The sequence below is a fragment of the Piliocolobus tephrosceles genome, chromosome 2, assembly GCF_002776525.5.
Source record: "Piliocolobus tephrosceles isolate RC106 chromosome 2, ASM277652v3, whole genome shotgun sequence".
Classification (NCBI taxonomy): Eukaryota; Metazoa; Chordata; class Mammalia; order Primates; family Cercopithecidae; genus Piliocolobus; species Piliocolobus tephrosceles.
The window spans coordinates 49,670,537-49,687,057 of record NC_045435.1 but is presented as its reverse complement, the minus strand read 5'-3'; the positions used below and the strand labels follow the sequence as shown (position 1 = coordinate 49,687,057).

Sequence of the window (16,521 nt, the reverse complement as noted above, 5' to 3'; positions counted from 1 at the left end):
ATCTCAGCTCACTGCAAGCTCCACCTCCCGGGTTTACGCCATTCTCCTGCCTCAGCCTCCTGAGTAGCTGGGACTACAGGCGCCCGCCACCTCGCCCAGCTAGTTTTTTGTATTTTTTAGTAGAGACAGGGTTTCACCATGTTAGCCAGGATGGTCTCGATCTCCTGACTTCGTGATCTGCCCGTCTCGGCCTCCCAAAGTGCTGGGATTACAGGCGTGAGCCACCGCACCCGGCCACAGTATGTTTTCAAAGGAGTTTTAATAAGATAGAAAATGCCGCATTATATTAAATAAGGAAGATACAATATTGTATATATTTTATAGCAATTATGTTAAATATTTATATGTCTTCCTATGTATCTACTTATCTGTCTGTTGAGAGAGGAGAGAGAAAGAGGGCAAGAAGAAGGGAGAAAGACAGGGAGAGAATGGGAGGGAAAGAGAGAAAATAATAGGAAAAAATACCCCAAACTGTTAATGATAATTTTTTGAGCTGTGGGTTGAGTGATTTTTTCTTTTGTAGTGTGTTTATCCTTTATTTTTCAAACTTTCTATATTATCAGAAATTTGGGATAATAAGTTAAATTAGAACTATGAAAATTTGTTATAGTATAATGAAAAAAATGTTTTTTTAAAAATTTATGTGTTGGGCTGGACATGGTGGCTCACATCTGTAATCCTAGCACTTTGGGAGGATTGCTTGACACAGGAGTTTGAGACTAGCCTGGGCAACTTGGTGAGACTCTATCTCTAGAAAAAAAACAAAAATTTAGCTAGGTGTGGTGATGCACACTGGTGCTCCCAGCTACTCAGGAGGATGAGGCAGGAAGATCATTTGAGCCTGGGAGGTTGAGGCTGCAGTGAACCAAGATCACGCCATTGCATTCCAGCCTGGGCAATGGAGCAAGATCCCGTCTCAAAAACAAAAAACAAAACAAAACAAAATACCAACTATGCAGAGCCAGGCAGGCATGGTGGCATGTGCTTGTAATTCCAGCTACTGGGATACCAAAAAAAATCTACATGAAGGGTGAATTATATGGTATGTGAATTATATCTCAATAAAGCTGTTATAAAAACAAACCTATGTGGACATGACGGTATAGTATAATGGTAGAAAGAATGTGTTTGAGAACACATTCTCAAAATGTGTTTTCTTGGTTTTATACACCTACTTCTTGCCAGATAAGTGACCTTGGGCAAGTTATAGAACTAACTTCTCTGACTTTCAGTATCCTCATCTATAAATAAGAAATGTTTGTTATGAGTTTTTTCTGTTTGCTTTTTTCTTTGTTGGAGATAGAATCTTGCTCTGTCGCCCAGGCTGGAGTGCAGTGGTGGAATCTCGGCTCACTGCAACCTCCACCTCCCAGGTTCAAGTGTTTCTCGTGCCTCTGCCTCCTGAGTAGCTGGGACTACTGGCGCATGCTACCATGCTCGGCTAATTTTTTTGTATTTTTAGTAGAGACAGGGTTTCATCATGTTGCCGGGCTGGTCTTGAACTCCTGACCTCAGACAGTCTGCCCTCCTCGGCCTCCCAAAGTGCTGGGATTACAGGTTATGAGCCACTGTGCCTGGTCTGTTTTGAGTTTCGAATGAAATTAAATAAGATAATTTATGATAATTGTGATATAATTAGGTCTTTTGTACTTAGTAAGCCCTCAGTAGTGGGTAGCTTTTATCATCATTAACTTTTATAATCTAATTACACTTACACGCAAAAAATAAATTTTAAAAAGTTGAGCAAATATGGAATTAGCCACAGCTTCAAATATATGTGTCTTTTAACTCAGCTCTTTTATTCCTTGAAACCTGCAGCTGGTCATCAATGCTGCTTTGGGATTTGACACATTTGTTGTCATGAGACATGGCCTAAAGAAACCAAAGCAGGAAGATGCTGCGGACTTGTATCCAAACCACCCTGTGGCATCTGCTGACCTCCTGGGCTCATCACTTTTTGCCAACATCCCTGGTTACAAGCTTGGCTGCTATTTCTGCAATGATGTGGTGGCCCCAGGAGATGTAAGTGGATTTCTCTTTAGTTCCAAATATTTCCTATCACCATCTTGTGCACTGAGGCAGACAGACTCGGCCCTTTCATTTATGACTATTTAAATATTATCTTTTAACAAAGAGAAGAATTCTCCAATTTGGGGAGGATGGCATTATCTCATTATGAACCTTGACTGGCGTCATCAACTGTACAGCTGTTCCTTGTTCACCAATATAAATGCGGCTACAAACCATATTTTTGGAAAGCTTATTGAGGAAACTACAGCAGACTAATCCCTGGTAGCACTCAGTATTGTCTCCTGTGCTTCTCTTAGTCAAGACAATATTACAAATTAGGAGTCTAAAGATCAGATTCCATCAATGCCTTGACACTGCCTCCCAGGTAATTCCAAAAAGTCTCTTAGGTTCCTTCTGCCTCTGCAAAATAGGAGTGGTATGTAGGCGTGTCAGATTTAGTAAGTAAAAATATAGGATTCCCAGCTAACTTTGAATTTCAGTTAATAATGAATTTTTTTTTTGTTTTTTTTTGAGACAGTCTCGCTCTGTCACCCAGGCTTGAGTGCAGTGGCACGATCTCGGCTCACTGCAACCTCTGCCTCCTGGGTTCAAGTGATTCTCCTGCCTCAGCCTCCTGAGTAGCTGAGATTACAAGCATGTGCCACCATGCCCAGCTAATTTTTGTATTTTTAGTAGAGATGGAGTTTCACCATGTTGGTCCGGCTGGTCTCAAACTCCTGACCTTGTGATCCCCCTGCCTTGGTCTCCCAAAGTGCTGGCATTACAGGCGTGAGCCACCATGCCTGGCCAATAATGAATAATTTTTTAGTATATGTCCCATGCAATATTCAGGACCCACTTATACTAAAAATTTATTTATCTGAAATTCAGATTTAACTGAGTGTCTTGTATTCTCCCTGGCAGTGCTAATAGGGGAGGGAAAAATACTTGCCCTGTCAACTCACAGTGCAAAGTGGGTCAAGTGTGACAGTGTTTTGAACAGCAAGACTACACTGTACAAATTAAGATTCTATGGCTTTCAGAACTTCACACAAGTCTGTCTGTATGTAGGGCTGTTCCTTTATCAGAACAGATAAAACATTTCCAGTGAGGCAATGCAGAGATGTTTTCTGTAACCTCCCCTCTATTTTTCCTTTGTTTTAAAAATTTTCACTTAATAACTCATATCTCCTTTGGATGACTGGCTTTTATGTCCTCCCAATATAAAGAAAAGAAGATGACCATTCTCTTTTTTTTTTTTTTTTTGAGACAGAGTCTCGCTCTGTCGCCCAGGCTGGAGTGCAGTGGCCGGATCTCAGCTCACTGCAAGCTCCGCCTCCCAGGTTCAGGCCATTCTCCTGCCTCAGCCTCCCGAGTAGCTGGGACTATAGGCGCCCGCCACCACGCCCAGCTAGTTTTTTGTATTTTTTAGTAGAGACGGGGTTTCACCGTGTTAGCCAGGATGGTCTCGATCTCCTGACCTCATGATCCGCCCGTCTCGGCCTCCCAAAGTGCTGGGATTACAGGCTTGAGCCACCGCGCCCGGCCAGAAGATGACCATTCTCTTACATGAAGAAGGATGGCTTGATGATCTCTGTCATGGTGTTATAATATTCAGCTGGTCTTGTTATTTAGTTATTGTCAACAAATACGATTAGTGGTCCCTTGCAGTAAAGTCCCATTTGCTCATAAGGTAAAATTTTCATAGAGTCAAAAATATTCCTAACAACCTCTTTAATTTGCCCAGAGTGGGATGGTTAGACTCTCTTTGGTTGAACCAGCAACCAGGTTCAGAGCCATGTTGTAGGAAAAAAATTAAAAAAAAATAAATAAATAAAACTTGTAGTAAACTCTAGAATCACCCAGAGAGGTGATGCCCATATTGTGAGAGGAACATAGGAACTGAGGGCTGCAATAATAGTAAATTGTTGCTCCCATCTCACGGTCACTTTGAGGTGTTAGTTAAAATGGCAGGGCAGAATCATTTGAACTATTCTAATCATTGTTCCTTTCTGTGTCTCTGTCACTTAACTACCAAGCACAGAACTGAATTGAGTCACGTAAAGGAACACATGATGCAGTGCCTTTATATGAGGCAGCTAAGCCCTCATTTTTGGTTGATATCCCCCAATCTGTTTAAGCTGCTGATCCTTTTTAGCATATTACCTCATTTAGTTACCTAAATTGTGTATTTTGTTTATCTTGATAATCTCAAGAAATGATGTACTTGAAGCTGGATGTTCTTTGCTAACAATGAGCATCTGGTTATAATTTAAAGCTTTGTCACAGAGGATTTCATACTTGAGACAGCTAGAGTTGAATGGAATAGAACGTTCAGCACACACCAATGACTGTTTCTTTGCAGTCAACCAGAGACCGGACCTTGGACCAGCAGTGTACTGTGAGTCGTCCAGGATTGGCCATGATTGCAGGAGCCCTGGCTGTGGAATTGATGGTATCTGTTTTGCAGCATCCAGAAGGGTGAGTTTGCTAGTGGGAGATGAGCATTTAAACAAAGCTTTTGTAGGCAGTCATTCATCAGTGTGTCCCGTGGCCTTTTCTCAGTCTGACTTTTCAGAGAATTTCACTACTTTACCCTCAAAAACACAAGACTAGAAAAAGCAGGTCTGGTTCTTTGGGCTGAGATAACTTGGCACGTTTCCTTTGTGGCCACATTTCTGCATCCTTTTGGACAAATTATGGTTTATTTTATTTTTCCAACGCTTATATAGGGCTTACTTTGTGCTAGGCACTGGTCTAAGCACTTCAGAAATATTGCCTCCTTCAATCTTTTTTTTTTTTTTTTAACGAGACGGAATTTCGCTCTTGTTGCCCAGGCTGGAGTGCAATGGCACGATTTTGGCTCACTGCAACCTCTGCCTTCTGGGTTCAAGTGATTCTCCTGCCTCAGCCTCCCAAGTAACTGGGATTACAGGCATACGCCACCATGCCTGGCTAATTTTTGTATTTTTAGTAGAGACGGGGTTTTGCCATGTTGGTCAGGCTGGTCTTGAACCTCTGACCTCAGTGATCAGAGGTGATCCACCCGCCTTGGCCTCCCAAAGTGCTGGGATTACAGGCGTGAGCCATTGCACCCGGCCTCCTTTAATCTTCATAGCAAACCTGTTAGGAAAGAACTATTATTATTAGTCCCGGTTTTGATGAAAAATCAAGGCATAGTGAGGATAAGTAAGTGGCCAAATTAACATAGTAAATGGAAAAGCCAGGGTTTAGCTCAATCAGTGTGGCTCCAAACGATGTTTAATCACTTTGTTATGTTGTTTGCAATACAGGCAGCAGAAAATCGAATTTTTGAAAGATTTATTTTTCCAGTTCTCAGAAAGTCAATATGCAAATTAACATGAATATTCTATTTATTGTGTGACTCAAAGCTTTCCTCAGCAGTTAAAAATTGTGGTTGTATATGTAACTAGTATGGGTACTCTGAGATAAACGAAAAGCAGAACTTATTTGTCTTCCTCTTTCTCATCCATCTTAGCTATCTGTCATTTAAGTTTATTGCCATCCTCTGACAGGAAGTATTTGGGACAAAATCTTTGAGAGCTGACTTTATGCTTCCTTGACGCTGACCATCCGTCTGCCGCATTTGCCCTGGTCATAGTTTAAACACCAGGTCCTGTGTCACGTCTCTTTGGTGACAGAAGTATCACTCCATTGTTCAGAGAGTAGTGCATTAGTTTTGCCCAATTCATTCTTTACTTTTATTTCCTGCATTTCATTACCATTTATATCAGCTCAAGAAGTTAAGGTTAGAAAATTTTCCTCTTCAAATTTTCAGTGCAGAAATGTTCTGTGATATTTGATAAGACTATTTCATAGTAAGTGAGTTAATGTTTATTGGCCTCTGATATGCCAAACATTGCACTGGCAATTGGTATAGTAGATTCCTCATTTATTAATCAGAGCTCCAGAGCTCCCTCATTCCTACTTTCTAGATGATGGATTTGAAGCACAGAGAAGTTAGGCAACTTGCCTATGGTCACAAGCTCAGGTCTTTCTTACTCCAAACCATGCATTTTTAAATTACTCTTCTTGCCCTTTGTCCCATGGAAATTATTTTTTTGCTAACTTACACTGCCCAGCAAGGGGCATTCTAGTTATTCTTATGAATCTTATGTAGATTTCTGCTTAGATCATCCTGCCATGTGTTAAACTTGGATTAAATGAGCAGCTCTGATTGTTTCCTGTCCTCAGGGGCTATGCCATTGCCAGCAGCAGTGACGATCGGATGAATGAGCCTCCAACCTCTCTTGGGCTTGTGCCTCACCAGGTTAGTGATTTGCAAGTGAAATCACAATTCTTTTGGTGCAGGGGGAAGGCATGTGGGGTCTCTTTGCCATTCCATCTGCCCAGCCCACTTCATATCCACCCATTTACCCTGCAGCTGGGATTTCAGTGGGAGAACTTTCTGACCACCTGGAAGGTATTCCATTCTGCAGGATAGTGATGGGAAGAAATCACAAACGAGAAGCATTGCCTAGAGTCTTTGATGCGTTTTGTAAACTGACTAGAGGCCTCATAATGCAATAGGAACAGAAAAAAACATGCTTTGGAATCAGCCATACAATGGTTTAAATCCCAGCCCTGCGTTATCCGTTATTAAGATGGCCTTCCTTGGCCAAGTCACTAAACTTCTCTGAGGCTTAGTTTTCTTATCTATAACGTGGAGAAAGTAATACTGACCTCACCTGGTAGTTGTATGGATTATGGATGGTTGCTAGAAAGGGCTCAGCAACAGTGTATATCATAGGCTCTCAACAAACAATACCTGCTGTTTCTTTGCTGCTGTTCGTTATTATTATTGACTCTGAACCCAAGTAGAAAACCTTCATAGGCAGGCATGGGAAAACCACTAGAAACATGCAGGGTCACCAGAAAGCGGGGTGTCTTTTCATAAAAAGAATTCAAAGCATCATGAGGAAGTTCCATCCCTTAGGGAGTAAAAAGAAAAAGGCAGTGGGATTGAAGAGGTTTTCCAGTCTTACATTTTGGAAATCATTTTTTTAGATTCCATGTATGTATTCTCTCGTGTAATGTGACAGCTGCCCCCATGAGTGAAATGGTGATGGTGCCTGCCAGTCCTACCTGGAGATTTGCAAGGACAGACTCAGACGAGTGCAGAGAGCAGAGTGACTCAGCTCATGCTTGTCTCTCTCTACCTCCTCACCACCCACCTTCTGCCAGCTAGGATGGCACTGTTATATTCAGTTTAGAATAAGAATCAGAAGAGGGGAAATGACTTCTTCATGGTCACAGAGACTTAGTGGATGAGCCACAATCCATACCTAAACTTGGCAGTCTGACAAATGTTCTTTCAAAGGTCTTGTGAATCAAAAGATCCGTGACAGGCATATTGGGAGATTTTGCTTCTTGTTGGGACCCCAGCCCACTTGCACAAAGCTACCCATAATAGAACTTGTGGGCTGGGCGCGGTTGCTCACACCTGTAATCCCAGCACTCTGGGAGGCTGAGGCGGGTGGATCACGAGGAGAGGAGTTTTGAGACCCATCCTGGCCAACATAGTGAAACCCCGTCTCTACTAAAAATACAAAAATTAGCTGGGCGTGGTTGTGTGCACCTGTAATCCCAGCTACTCAGGAGGCTGAGGCAGGAGAATCGCTTGAACCTGGGAGGCAGAGGTTGCAGTGAGCCAAGATCATGCCATTGCACTCTGGCTTGGGCGACAGAGTGAGACTCCATCTAAAAAAAAAAAAAAAGGAACTTGTAGAGTTCACTTAGCCTCCCAGAGCCTCAGTTTCCACATCAAGAAAAGCAGGTGCTTTACTTTGTGTCCAGGATTACATGTGACACGGCCTTGAAAACCACAAAACACTATGAAAATGTGTCCCCCATCCACCGTTCCCCACACACAGTGGCATTTTTTTTTTTTTTTTTGGACATGCGTTCATCTTCTCTACAGAGACATTTCACGTAGGACCCAAAAGACACAGTAATAACCATCTATCATAAGGAAGCTGACCTCCAGAGCTGACCTCTGCCATTTATGCTCTCGCATCTCATTTGAATCTTTCCCAAGTCTCCCCCTTCTTCTGACCTTGAGATGTGCCCTCATCTCCTTTACAGACTCTATACTGAGACGGGCCTTAATTAAATTTTCAGTCATGCCCCTATACTGGTTTCCTTCTTTAACTCCTTTATGTTAAATTACTGCAGTTGTAGTTTTCTCAGTGCTGAGGCCAGAGGGCAAAACAGTCTTTTTATAGAAGGGGCCCAGTGTCAAAATGCATGTGCCTATGTTTTTAAAGTGCTATGGCAACTAATCCCTCTCAGTGTTATTTATCCCCATTGAGCCTCACAATTGTTTGTCATTCACCAACTCTTCTGGTTTTCTCCTCGTTTTGAAATGTCTGAAGGATTATTTTGGTTGTTGGCCATCTCTTCATTTGCCCTTTTCAAAGACTGAAGAATAACGCAGCCATATATGGGAAAAGCCCAGTGTGTGTGTGTGTGTGTGTGTGTGTGTGTGTGTGTGTGAGAGTGATTACTTGCTTACATTATTTCAAGTTTCAAGCCTTTATTTTTAGCTACTTTCTAAAAAAGAAAGTGGAGAAAGAACTTTAAAAATTAATCAGGGTTGTGTGGTCCCCATTTATAGGCTTTAAACAACTTTTTTTTTCCTAAGTGGAGTGAGTCCATTTATGCAACCGTGTTTTGATTAGGGGAACATCGTTTCCACAAAAACACTGGGCTGTGTTGCAATGCCCTGTTGCAAACTCAGCACTTCCCTCCTCCTCTTCCTGGCTCTTAGAGACAAATGATTTCCTGTTGGAGAGGAACTTGGTAAACTCCTTTGTGTACTTTGTATGCAAAGAATGACCAGTGAAGTTTACTGGGCTCATTTTTCTCAGTTCCCCAGAGGAGAAGTTTTATTAATTGGCCCCTGTGGAAGAGATGTAGTAGAAAAGTGATAGTCCTTGGACTGAGAATCACAAGGCCCCCCACCAGCAACTCATTGTGTAATTTGGAGAAAGTTCCTTAACTTTTCCTGTGCTCTGTGGGTCTCTGCTCTCCTCTGTGTCAGACCTAGGAGGCCTGAGGATTACTTAGTTGTTCTGTCTCTGGGTCCACAGGCAGAATTTGGCCCATCCAAAGATTGGCCAAGTGCCAAAAAAAAAAAAAAGGGGGGGCCCAGGCCCTGAAATTCAGTGAAATTCTGCCTGAAGAAACCTCTTACTGAATTTGAAAACCATTAAAAAACCATTTCAGGTGAGCAAAAGGCTTATGGGTTTGTTTTGGGTTTTTTTTTTTTTTTTAGTCTCTGGCACAATGTATGTGGATTCGATTCTGCAAGCAGGCAGCAATAAGTATAAGCTAATTTCTGTCTATAAAAAGAATGATTTTTCAAAAAATCATTTTGTTGATGTGTGGAATAGATATAGATTATCACACACATCATTAAGTGGTAATGTGATGAATGATCACAAAATGAACAGTCTTATACCCAGCACACAGATCAGAACAAAGTAACTATCAAGCACCTTCAATGCCTCGCCTCATACCTCTTCGGATTATTATTGCCTCCTTCCTATAGAGAGGTAAGCACCCCTTGATTATCAACACCGTGGGAGATGTTTGTCTGATTTTGAACTTCTGTAAATGAAATTATATAGTATAATCTGTTGTATTATATTTGGAATCTGTTGTTTTTTGTAGAGGGAACTTTTTCATTATAAATCTTAGCATAGTAGTGTTGTTCTTTCTGCTTCCCATCAACAGTGTTCTTTTACTTAAAAAAAAAAAAAAAGAAAGAAAGAAAGGAAGAAAAGAAGAAGAAGAAGAAAGAAAGAATGATTTTTCCTGGCTGGTGGCTGAGCTCTTCAAGGCCAGATCCTTTTTCTGCTTCTTTGGTACGAGGCACAATTCAGGATTTATAAAATGTACAGGCCACTCTTGATAACTCCAGGAAGTTGGTTTGCTGGCTGGCGAGAGATCCTGGATGTGACAGAAATTAACAACCTGTTGGCCTGCTAATTCTTTGGCTGTACATCCCCATAGAATGTAACGAGGTGACGAGGCTAGGCACAGTGGGTCACTCCTGTAATCCCAGCACTTTGGGAGGCTGAGGTGGGAGAATTGCTTGAGCCCAGGGGTTCAAAAGCAGCCTGAGTAACAGAGAGAGACCCTGTCTCTACAAAAAATTAGCCAGGTATGGTGGCACACACCTGTGGGAGTTTGAGGCTGCAGTGAGCCAGGATCACACTACTGCCTTCCAGCCTGGGTAACAGAGGGGGTTCCTGTCTCAAAAAAAAGGAATCAAGGTGATGCTACAACAGTTGTCCAAACACCAAGGTAATTGATGGGGCACTCCTGCTTTATCCCACTTGTGGACCAAGCAGTGCACCTCTTTTGTCTTTAGGTGAATGAACTCTTGGTTCTAAAGTACTAATAAAAAAAAGGCCCTGAATGTGTATGCCATTTTTCTGAGCTTGGAATTGCCAACCCCAGGGTTTTCTCAGCTTCATGAATTCTTTTAGCTTCAGAAAGGTAATACAAAGCCAAAACTAGGGCAGGACCTTGGGAGGGATCTGGCCTGGGAAAATTCTAATTGATTCACATGCTGAAGTGGAGCTGGGATCTCAAGCCATATCTCGGGATATTTGCCCTTTCTGCATAGGCTGTGCCCCCCAAATCCTCAGGCCTTTAGATTTTGAAAAAATGTCTTTACTGTGTTCAGAAATACTTATCTCTGTGCTCCTAGGGACATGGACAGATGGACTGCTGAGGAGGGAAATCTTAGCAGACAAGCAATAAGAACGTATTTCCTGAGATGTAGCCCAGGAGAGGAGCCTCCTTTCCCCTCTGGTTCTATACCTCTCTGGTTGATGATGATGGATATAGCAGAAAAAATGGGCAGGCCTCATGTTTCACTGTATCAAGTGTTACGGTTTGTGACCTATTCATCTTATCTCCTTCCTTCCATCCAGCCATCCCCTCACCAGGTAATCTGACTCTGCCAAGTGCCAAGCACTATGAAGTTCAGAGAAGTTAAGTAACTGGTACAAGATCCACCCAGTGTTGAGTTCCATTTGTGTTTGGGGTAATCTAAGGTGATGGATGTATCCCAAGTCATTTGGATGCAGTAGAGTCTGGTTCCAGTGGGGAGGCCTCTGAATACAAGGAAGGATCTGGGTATAGGTCTAACAATGTCTGAGTTTCCTCTGTGAGGTTCCAGAAGCAGAATCAAGATTGCTGTTTCCCTGGAGGATAAATTATAATGTCAGCATTCAGAAGCATCTCAGTTTGCATCTCTTGTCCCAAGAGGAGTTGGGCCTAACTTTATAGGTTGAAGGATGTCACTTTGCCCCATGAGTTTTATCCGCTGGATAAGGCTGTCCTGTTTAGGAGGTGCCTGTTTAGGAAGGCATCCTAAAGACTTTGTGATCATACAGATCCGATTAGAACCCCAGCTTTGTCTCTTAATTTCACATTGACTATCTCATTTTACAAAACCATTTGAGGCAGCTCTTAGCACTTGTCCCTGTGTGACCTTGGGCACGTTACATATCTTCTCTGAACCTCATGTTTTATATCTGTAAAATGAGGATAATATAATAAGCTCCTGGAATTCGTGGATGGATTAAGTCACATGTACTAAGCATTAGCACAGTTCTGGGCACAAAAGAGACACTTGTAAATATTGGTTTCATCTTTCACTTTTAATTAAAATGGAAACTTATCTACTCTCCTAAAAAGGAATTTATAAAGACTCTCATAAAGCTCTGAAAGCAATGAGTAGAGAGGGAGTGGTTGGGAAGATTTGCTCCATTCTGCAGTGCTTTTCTAAGGAAACACTGGCTTATGTCCAGCTTGGTTTTTCTGCCCCCTTGGTGACTCTAGTTTAATAGTGAGTGGTGGGTCAGTGGTGAGAGCTGAAGCTCTTAGCTGAAATAAAGACCATTCTGGTGTGCTTAGGGTTTTGCAATTGCTACACTCTCCATTTTGGCATTGAACTTGATTAAGACTCTTTTCAACATCCAAGATCGATTTGGAGTTTGGAGTTAGTTTTTATTTATGCAAACTCCAAGCTTTAGAAATATTGCCAGGCCTGCTGGAAGCTAGTGTGAAGTTAAAGCAGCAGGTTCCAGTTGTGGCTGCAACTGTGCTTTCTCAGAATGGCTGTTTGTTTCTGGGCATTGGATCTTAGCCTCCCGTCGAGGCCTGGGTCTGAAGCCAATTTTACTCAGCTTAGGTGAAAACACCACCAGGGGTGGGTGGCCCAGAAAGAAAGAGGACCCTTTCTATTCCTGATCTATATTTATTTTGTGGCCAACTGGGCATAATTGACTAAAGATAATTGAATCCACCTGATAGGTGTTAAGCCATCTAGGCGTTGAGTTTTTGTTTGGGAGTATTTTTTTACTTTAAATTCCTCTAGCCTCTTTCTTCCTTTCTACCTCTTTGCTTTTCTGGCTTTAGAGCCAGAAAGAACAAAATTCAGATTCCTGGCTTTACCACTTGGTAGCTGTGGACCGTTGGGCAAGCCATATCACTTCCCTGAGCCTCCTGTGTTCCTATTTGGAGACTGGAGGAAGGTCACAGGATGGTAGTGAGGCCAAAATTGGATGCAGTGTATGAAAACACCCAGGAGCCCTGAACACAGGCATGGAATTCAGTATATTTTAGTGCTGTTCTCCCTTCATTCTCTGGGGTATCATTTTCCACATTATTCCAGGACATGCCTTCCTGCCTGGCTTCTAGGGTTAGGAGGGAACAGTTGTTTATTTGAAAGGGAAAAGGGAGAGAAGTCAGTGCTTTAGCGGGGGGATATAGAAGAGGCAGAAACGGTGGCTGGAAAAGGTGCTCAGAGAGTTTGAGGAAGGGAAAGGCCAGTTTACCTGTGAGACAGTGAGTAGAAGGGGCACAGCAGAGAAGGCAGGAATGCAGAGGCCATTGGAAATGCTTGGACCTTCAACCCAGGGGCACTGGGAGGCCACTGAACGCTGAGGCGTGATATGATTAGATTTGGTTGCTGCGTGGAGAATAGACGAGGTGATACAAGTGGCTCTGGGAATAGAATTTGAGTCATTTGGTCTCAAATCAGAAGATAGCCTAATCCAGGGATTCCCATACCTGACTTTCAGTCAGAATCGCCGGAGGAGCCATTTCAAAATATGCATTTCCCAGCCCATCCCAGAGCTACTGAGCGAAAACCTCCAGGGACATTAGGCATTTGAGGACCACTGCGTCTGTCCATGAAAAAATGGCTTCTTGATGGCATCACCTGGGGCAGAGTACTTAACTTCTTAAGGCAGCAGACCAAATCCTGCTTTTTGAATTTTGTGCTTCCACCAACACTAGTTGTGTTTCTAAAAGGACCCTTGACACCTTGTCCCCAGTGCACATCGCCAGCCCCAACAGGTGTTCCTGCCTGAGAGCCTTTGGAAGCTAATTAGATAAGCACAGGTGTGCCTAATGAATTCCTGCTGGACCACACGCTGTCCAGCTGGGAACAGCCCGGGAGTGAGGCCAAACGACCATATAAAGGCCCTATTCTGCTGCTTTTTGCATCCTATCTGCTGTGTTTTCGTTCTCCACGGTGAGGACAGTGTGTCCTGTCTCCTAAGGCCCTGTGAGCCAAGCTCAGCTATAACCTGGTGCCCCACATCTGACAACAGGGATTTCCACTCAAAGCGTGTGGCCCTTTTGGGCCTGGGGGTGATGAGTGGGACTAGAGCCAAGAAACCACAGGTAATTGGGCTTCTTCTAAGCTCTGTAATTCCCAGGTGGGTTTTTTAATATTCAGGGAGTAGCAAAGATACAAATATTGTAGAGCTAGACGTTTCTACGGAACACTAATGTTGGTGATTATTTTGCAGGGAGAGGTAACGGAGGTAACAGGGACTTAGGGTTTTCATTTTGTACCTTTCTGCACTGTTTTGAAAAATTAAGATTATAAGCCATTTTTTAAAATCACCCGTTTCAAGACATAACATATATAGTAAAATGAACCCACTTTAATATGATTTGACAAGTGTATACACTCATATAACTACCACTTCCACAAATGAGATACAGAATTTTTCTGTCACCCCAAAAAGTTCCTTTGTGCCTTCTCCCAGTTCATCTCCCCACCCTCAGCCTCAGGCAACCACCAATCCAATTTCTATATGGACCGTTTTAATTTTTTTTCTGTATATTTTTCTGTGCTAAGGAAAAAAATTATAATGGAAATCTTAAAATGTGCAGAGGGAGGCAAGGTTTGGCCACTCTGAGGAATCCCTCTTACTAGCTACAAAGTTGTAGGTAAGGGGCAGGTGTGTGTGTGTGTGTGAAACTGGCAGTGTTTTCCCCTTGTGGGGAGAGGGGGGAAATGAGAAAACAATATTCAGGGGAGGCTGTTTAAAATAAAGTTAAAAGTTTAGATAATTTTTTTAAAAATAGGAAAATGGAAGTAAATATGTCATGGGAGTATGGGTTATTGTTTTATTTGCTTGTTTTCTGTCATGTGCTTATCGTTTTTATTACAGGAAGAGTTAACTTTTTTTTTTGAAAAGCAGTTTAATGCTTACCTGACTATAAGGAGAAACTGACAACAAATAGGAGTAAAACAAGAGTTGAGAGTAAGCTGTGTAAGACTTCTTCCACGTTATGACTAAATCCAAAAGGTCAAAAATTTCCTTTGAGCAGGGGCTTTAGTTCCCTGTGTGGATGGAAAAATACCTTTGATATCACTTTATAAAGCCTTTTAATTTAAATGTTAATTTAACATGAGCTAAATTAGGTGGTGTGGTGGTGCTATTTTTAGAAAATGCACAAAGAATTAGAGGCTTGCTAAGTGCTTCCATCCGTTTTCTGACATGACAGAAAACAAGCAAACAAAACAACCCATAATCCCATGACATATTTACAGCTAACAGGTGATGCTGAGTGGTACAGAGCAAACCACAGGAGGGTGTAACTAAGGTTAGTAACAAAGCATCCTGTTTCCCTCGCTTGCCTGATGGGAACCACCTGGAGCTCTTGTTAAATCTGCAGATTCTCAGGCCTTTCCCCAGGCCTTTTGAATCAAGTTCCAGGGGCTGCTTCTGATGAGGCAAGTTTAGAAAAATACTGAGCAATGCTTTGCTTTATAGACTTTGCACACTTCTAAGTAGGAAGGTCATGGTGAATTTTTCTCCACCCAAGCAAGGGACAAATCTTTTTAACTTATTTGGGAGTTGGGGCCTGGCCTCTCTCAACAGGTATGTATATATTTATTTGCATAAGGTACTTGGATTTTAGATTGCTGCGGGATTTCTATGCGTGTGTAAGTAAGGTGCTAATTTTAAGTAGCAACCTCTGCTCTTTAAATTTTATGCAGTTCTTTAAGATTGAGGGAATGCAATGCAGAGCATATGAATGGTGGCAAGTCAGAGGTTTTCTTGTGGTTTGTGTGGGACCTGTTTTCTCTGTATAGTCCAGATTTGAATAATTTTGTAGGCCTTGGATTGTTTTTTTTACTTGTTTATTCATTTCATAATTTATTGTCTTATGAATAAATCGCTGTGCTATGAGTAAATACAAGTAGCTCAGCCTGTGTCTTGTCCTCTAAAAGAAAGAAAGATAAAAACGTTTCTTAAAGTAATTATAGTATTCAGACTGATCCTAAAATTCATGTGGAAATGCAAGGGACCCAGAATAGCCAAAACAATCCTGGACATGAAGAACAAAATTGGAGGACTCATACTTTCCAGTTTCAAACTTAGTACAAATCTACTGTAATCAAGATAGTTAAGTACTCACATAGAGATAGATATATAGATAAATGGAAAGAATCGAGAGTCCAAAAATAAACCCTTCATGGCCAACCAGTACAGTTTAATTGGGAAAGAATACTGTTTTCAACAAATAGTATGGACACAACAGGATTCCACATGCAAAAGAATGAATTTAGACCTTTATTTCATACCATATTAAAAAATTAACTCAAAATAGATCATAGACATAATGTGAGAGCTAAAACTGTAAAAATTCGTAGAAGAAAATATCATAAATCTTTATGACCTTGAGTTAGACAATGGTTTCTTATATAAGATGCCAAAAGACCAAGCAATGTAAGAAAAAATGGTAAGTAGGACTTCACTAAAATAAACTGTTGTGCTTCAAGAGAGAAAAAAAAAAAGGCTGAGCATGGTGGCTCATGCCTGAAATCCTAATGCTTTGGGAGGCCAAGGTGGGAGGATCGCTTGAGCCCTGAGTCCAAGACCAGCATGGGCAACATAGCAAGACTTCATCTCTCTTAAAAAAAAAAAAAAATCAAAAGAATTAGCTGAGTGTGGTGGTATGTGCCTGTAGTCCCAGCTACTGGAGAGGCTGAGGATCGCTTGAGCTCAGGAGTTCAAGGCTAGAGTGAGCTGAGATCACACTGCTGCACTCCAGCTTGGAGAACAGGGCAAGATGCTGTATCAAACAAATGAACAAAAAAAAACAGAATGGGAGAATATTTTTGCAGATGATATATTTGGTAAGAAACCTTTATGCAGAATATGT

General features: G+C 41.8%; 1 protein-coding gene and 1 long non-coding RNA gene across 9 annotated transcripts in view; both read left to right on the top strand.

The window, feature by feature from the left end:
* ATG7 (autophagy related 7) overlaps positions 1 to 16,521 on the top strand; it is a 278,184-nt gene that overhangs the window by 84,406 nt on the left and 177,257 nt on the right. For all 8 annotated transcript variants that reach the window (XM_023218426.1, XM_023218421.1, XM_023218424.1 and 5 more), the window contains 3 exons: positions 1,819 to 2,022; positions 4,376 to 4,491; positions 6,226 to 6,301. In XM_023218426.1, coding sequence (XP_023074194.1) covers positions 1,819 to 2,022; positions 4,376 to 4,491; positions 6,226 to 6,301 — 396 coding nt within the window. The remainder of the gene's footprint in view (positions 1 to 1,818; positions 2,023 to 4,375; positions 4,492 to 6,225; positions 6,302 to 16,521) is intronic.
* Positions 7,742 to 16,153, top strand: LOC113219777. The gene is made up of 2 exons (XR_003306781.1): positions 7,742 to 9,258; positions 9,498 to 16,153. It is a non-coding gene; the product is annotated as an uncharacterized LOC113219777 (long non-coding RNA).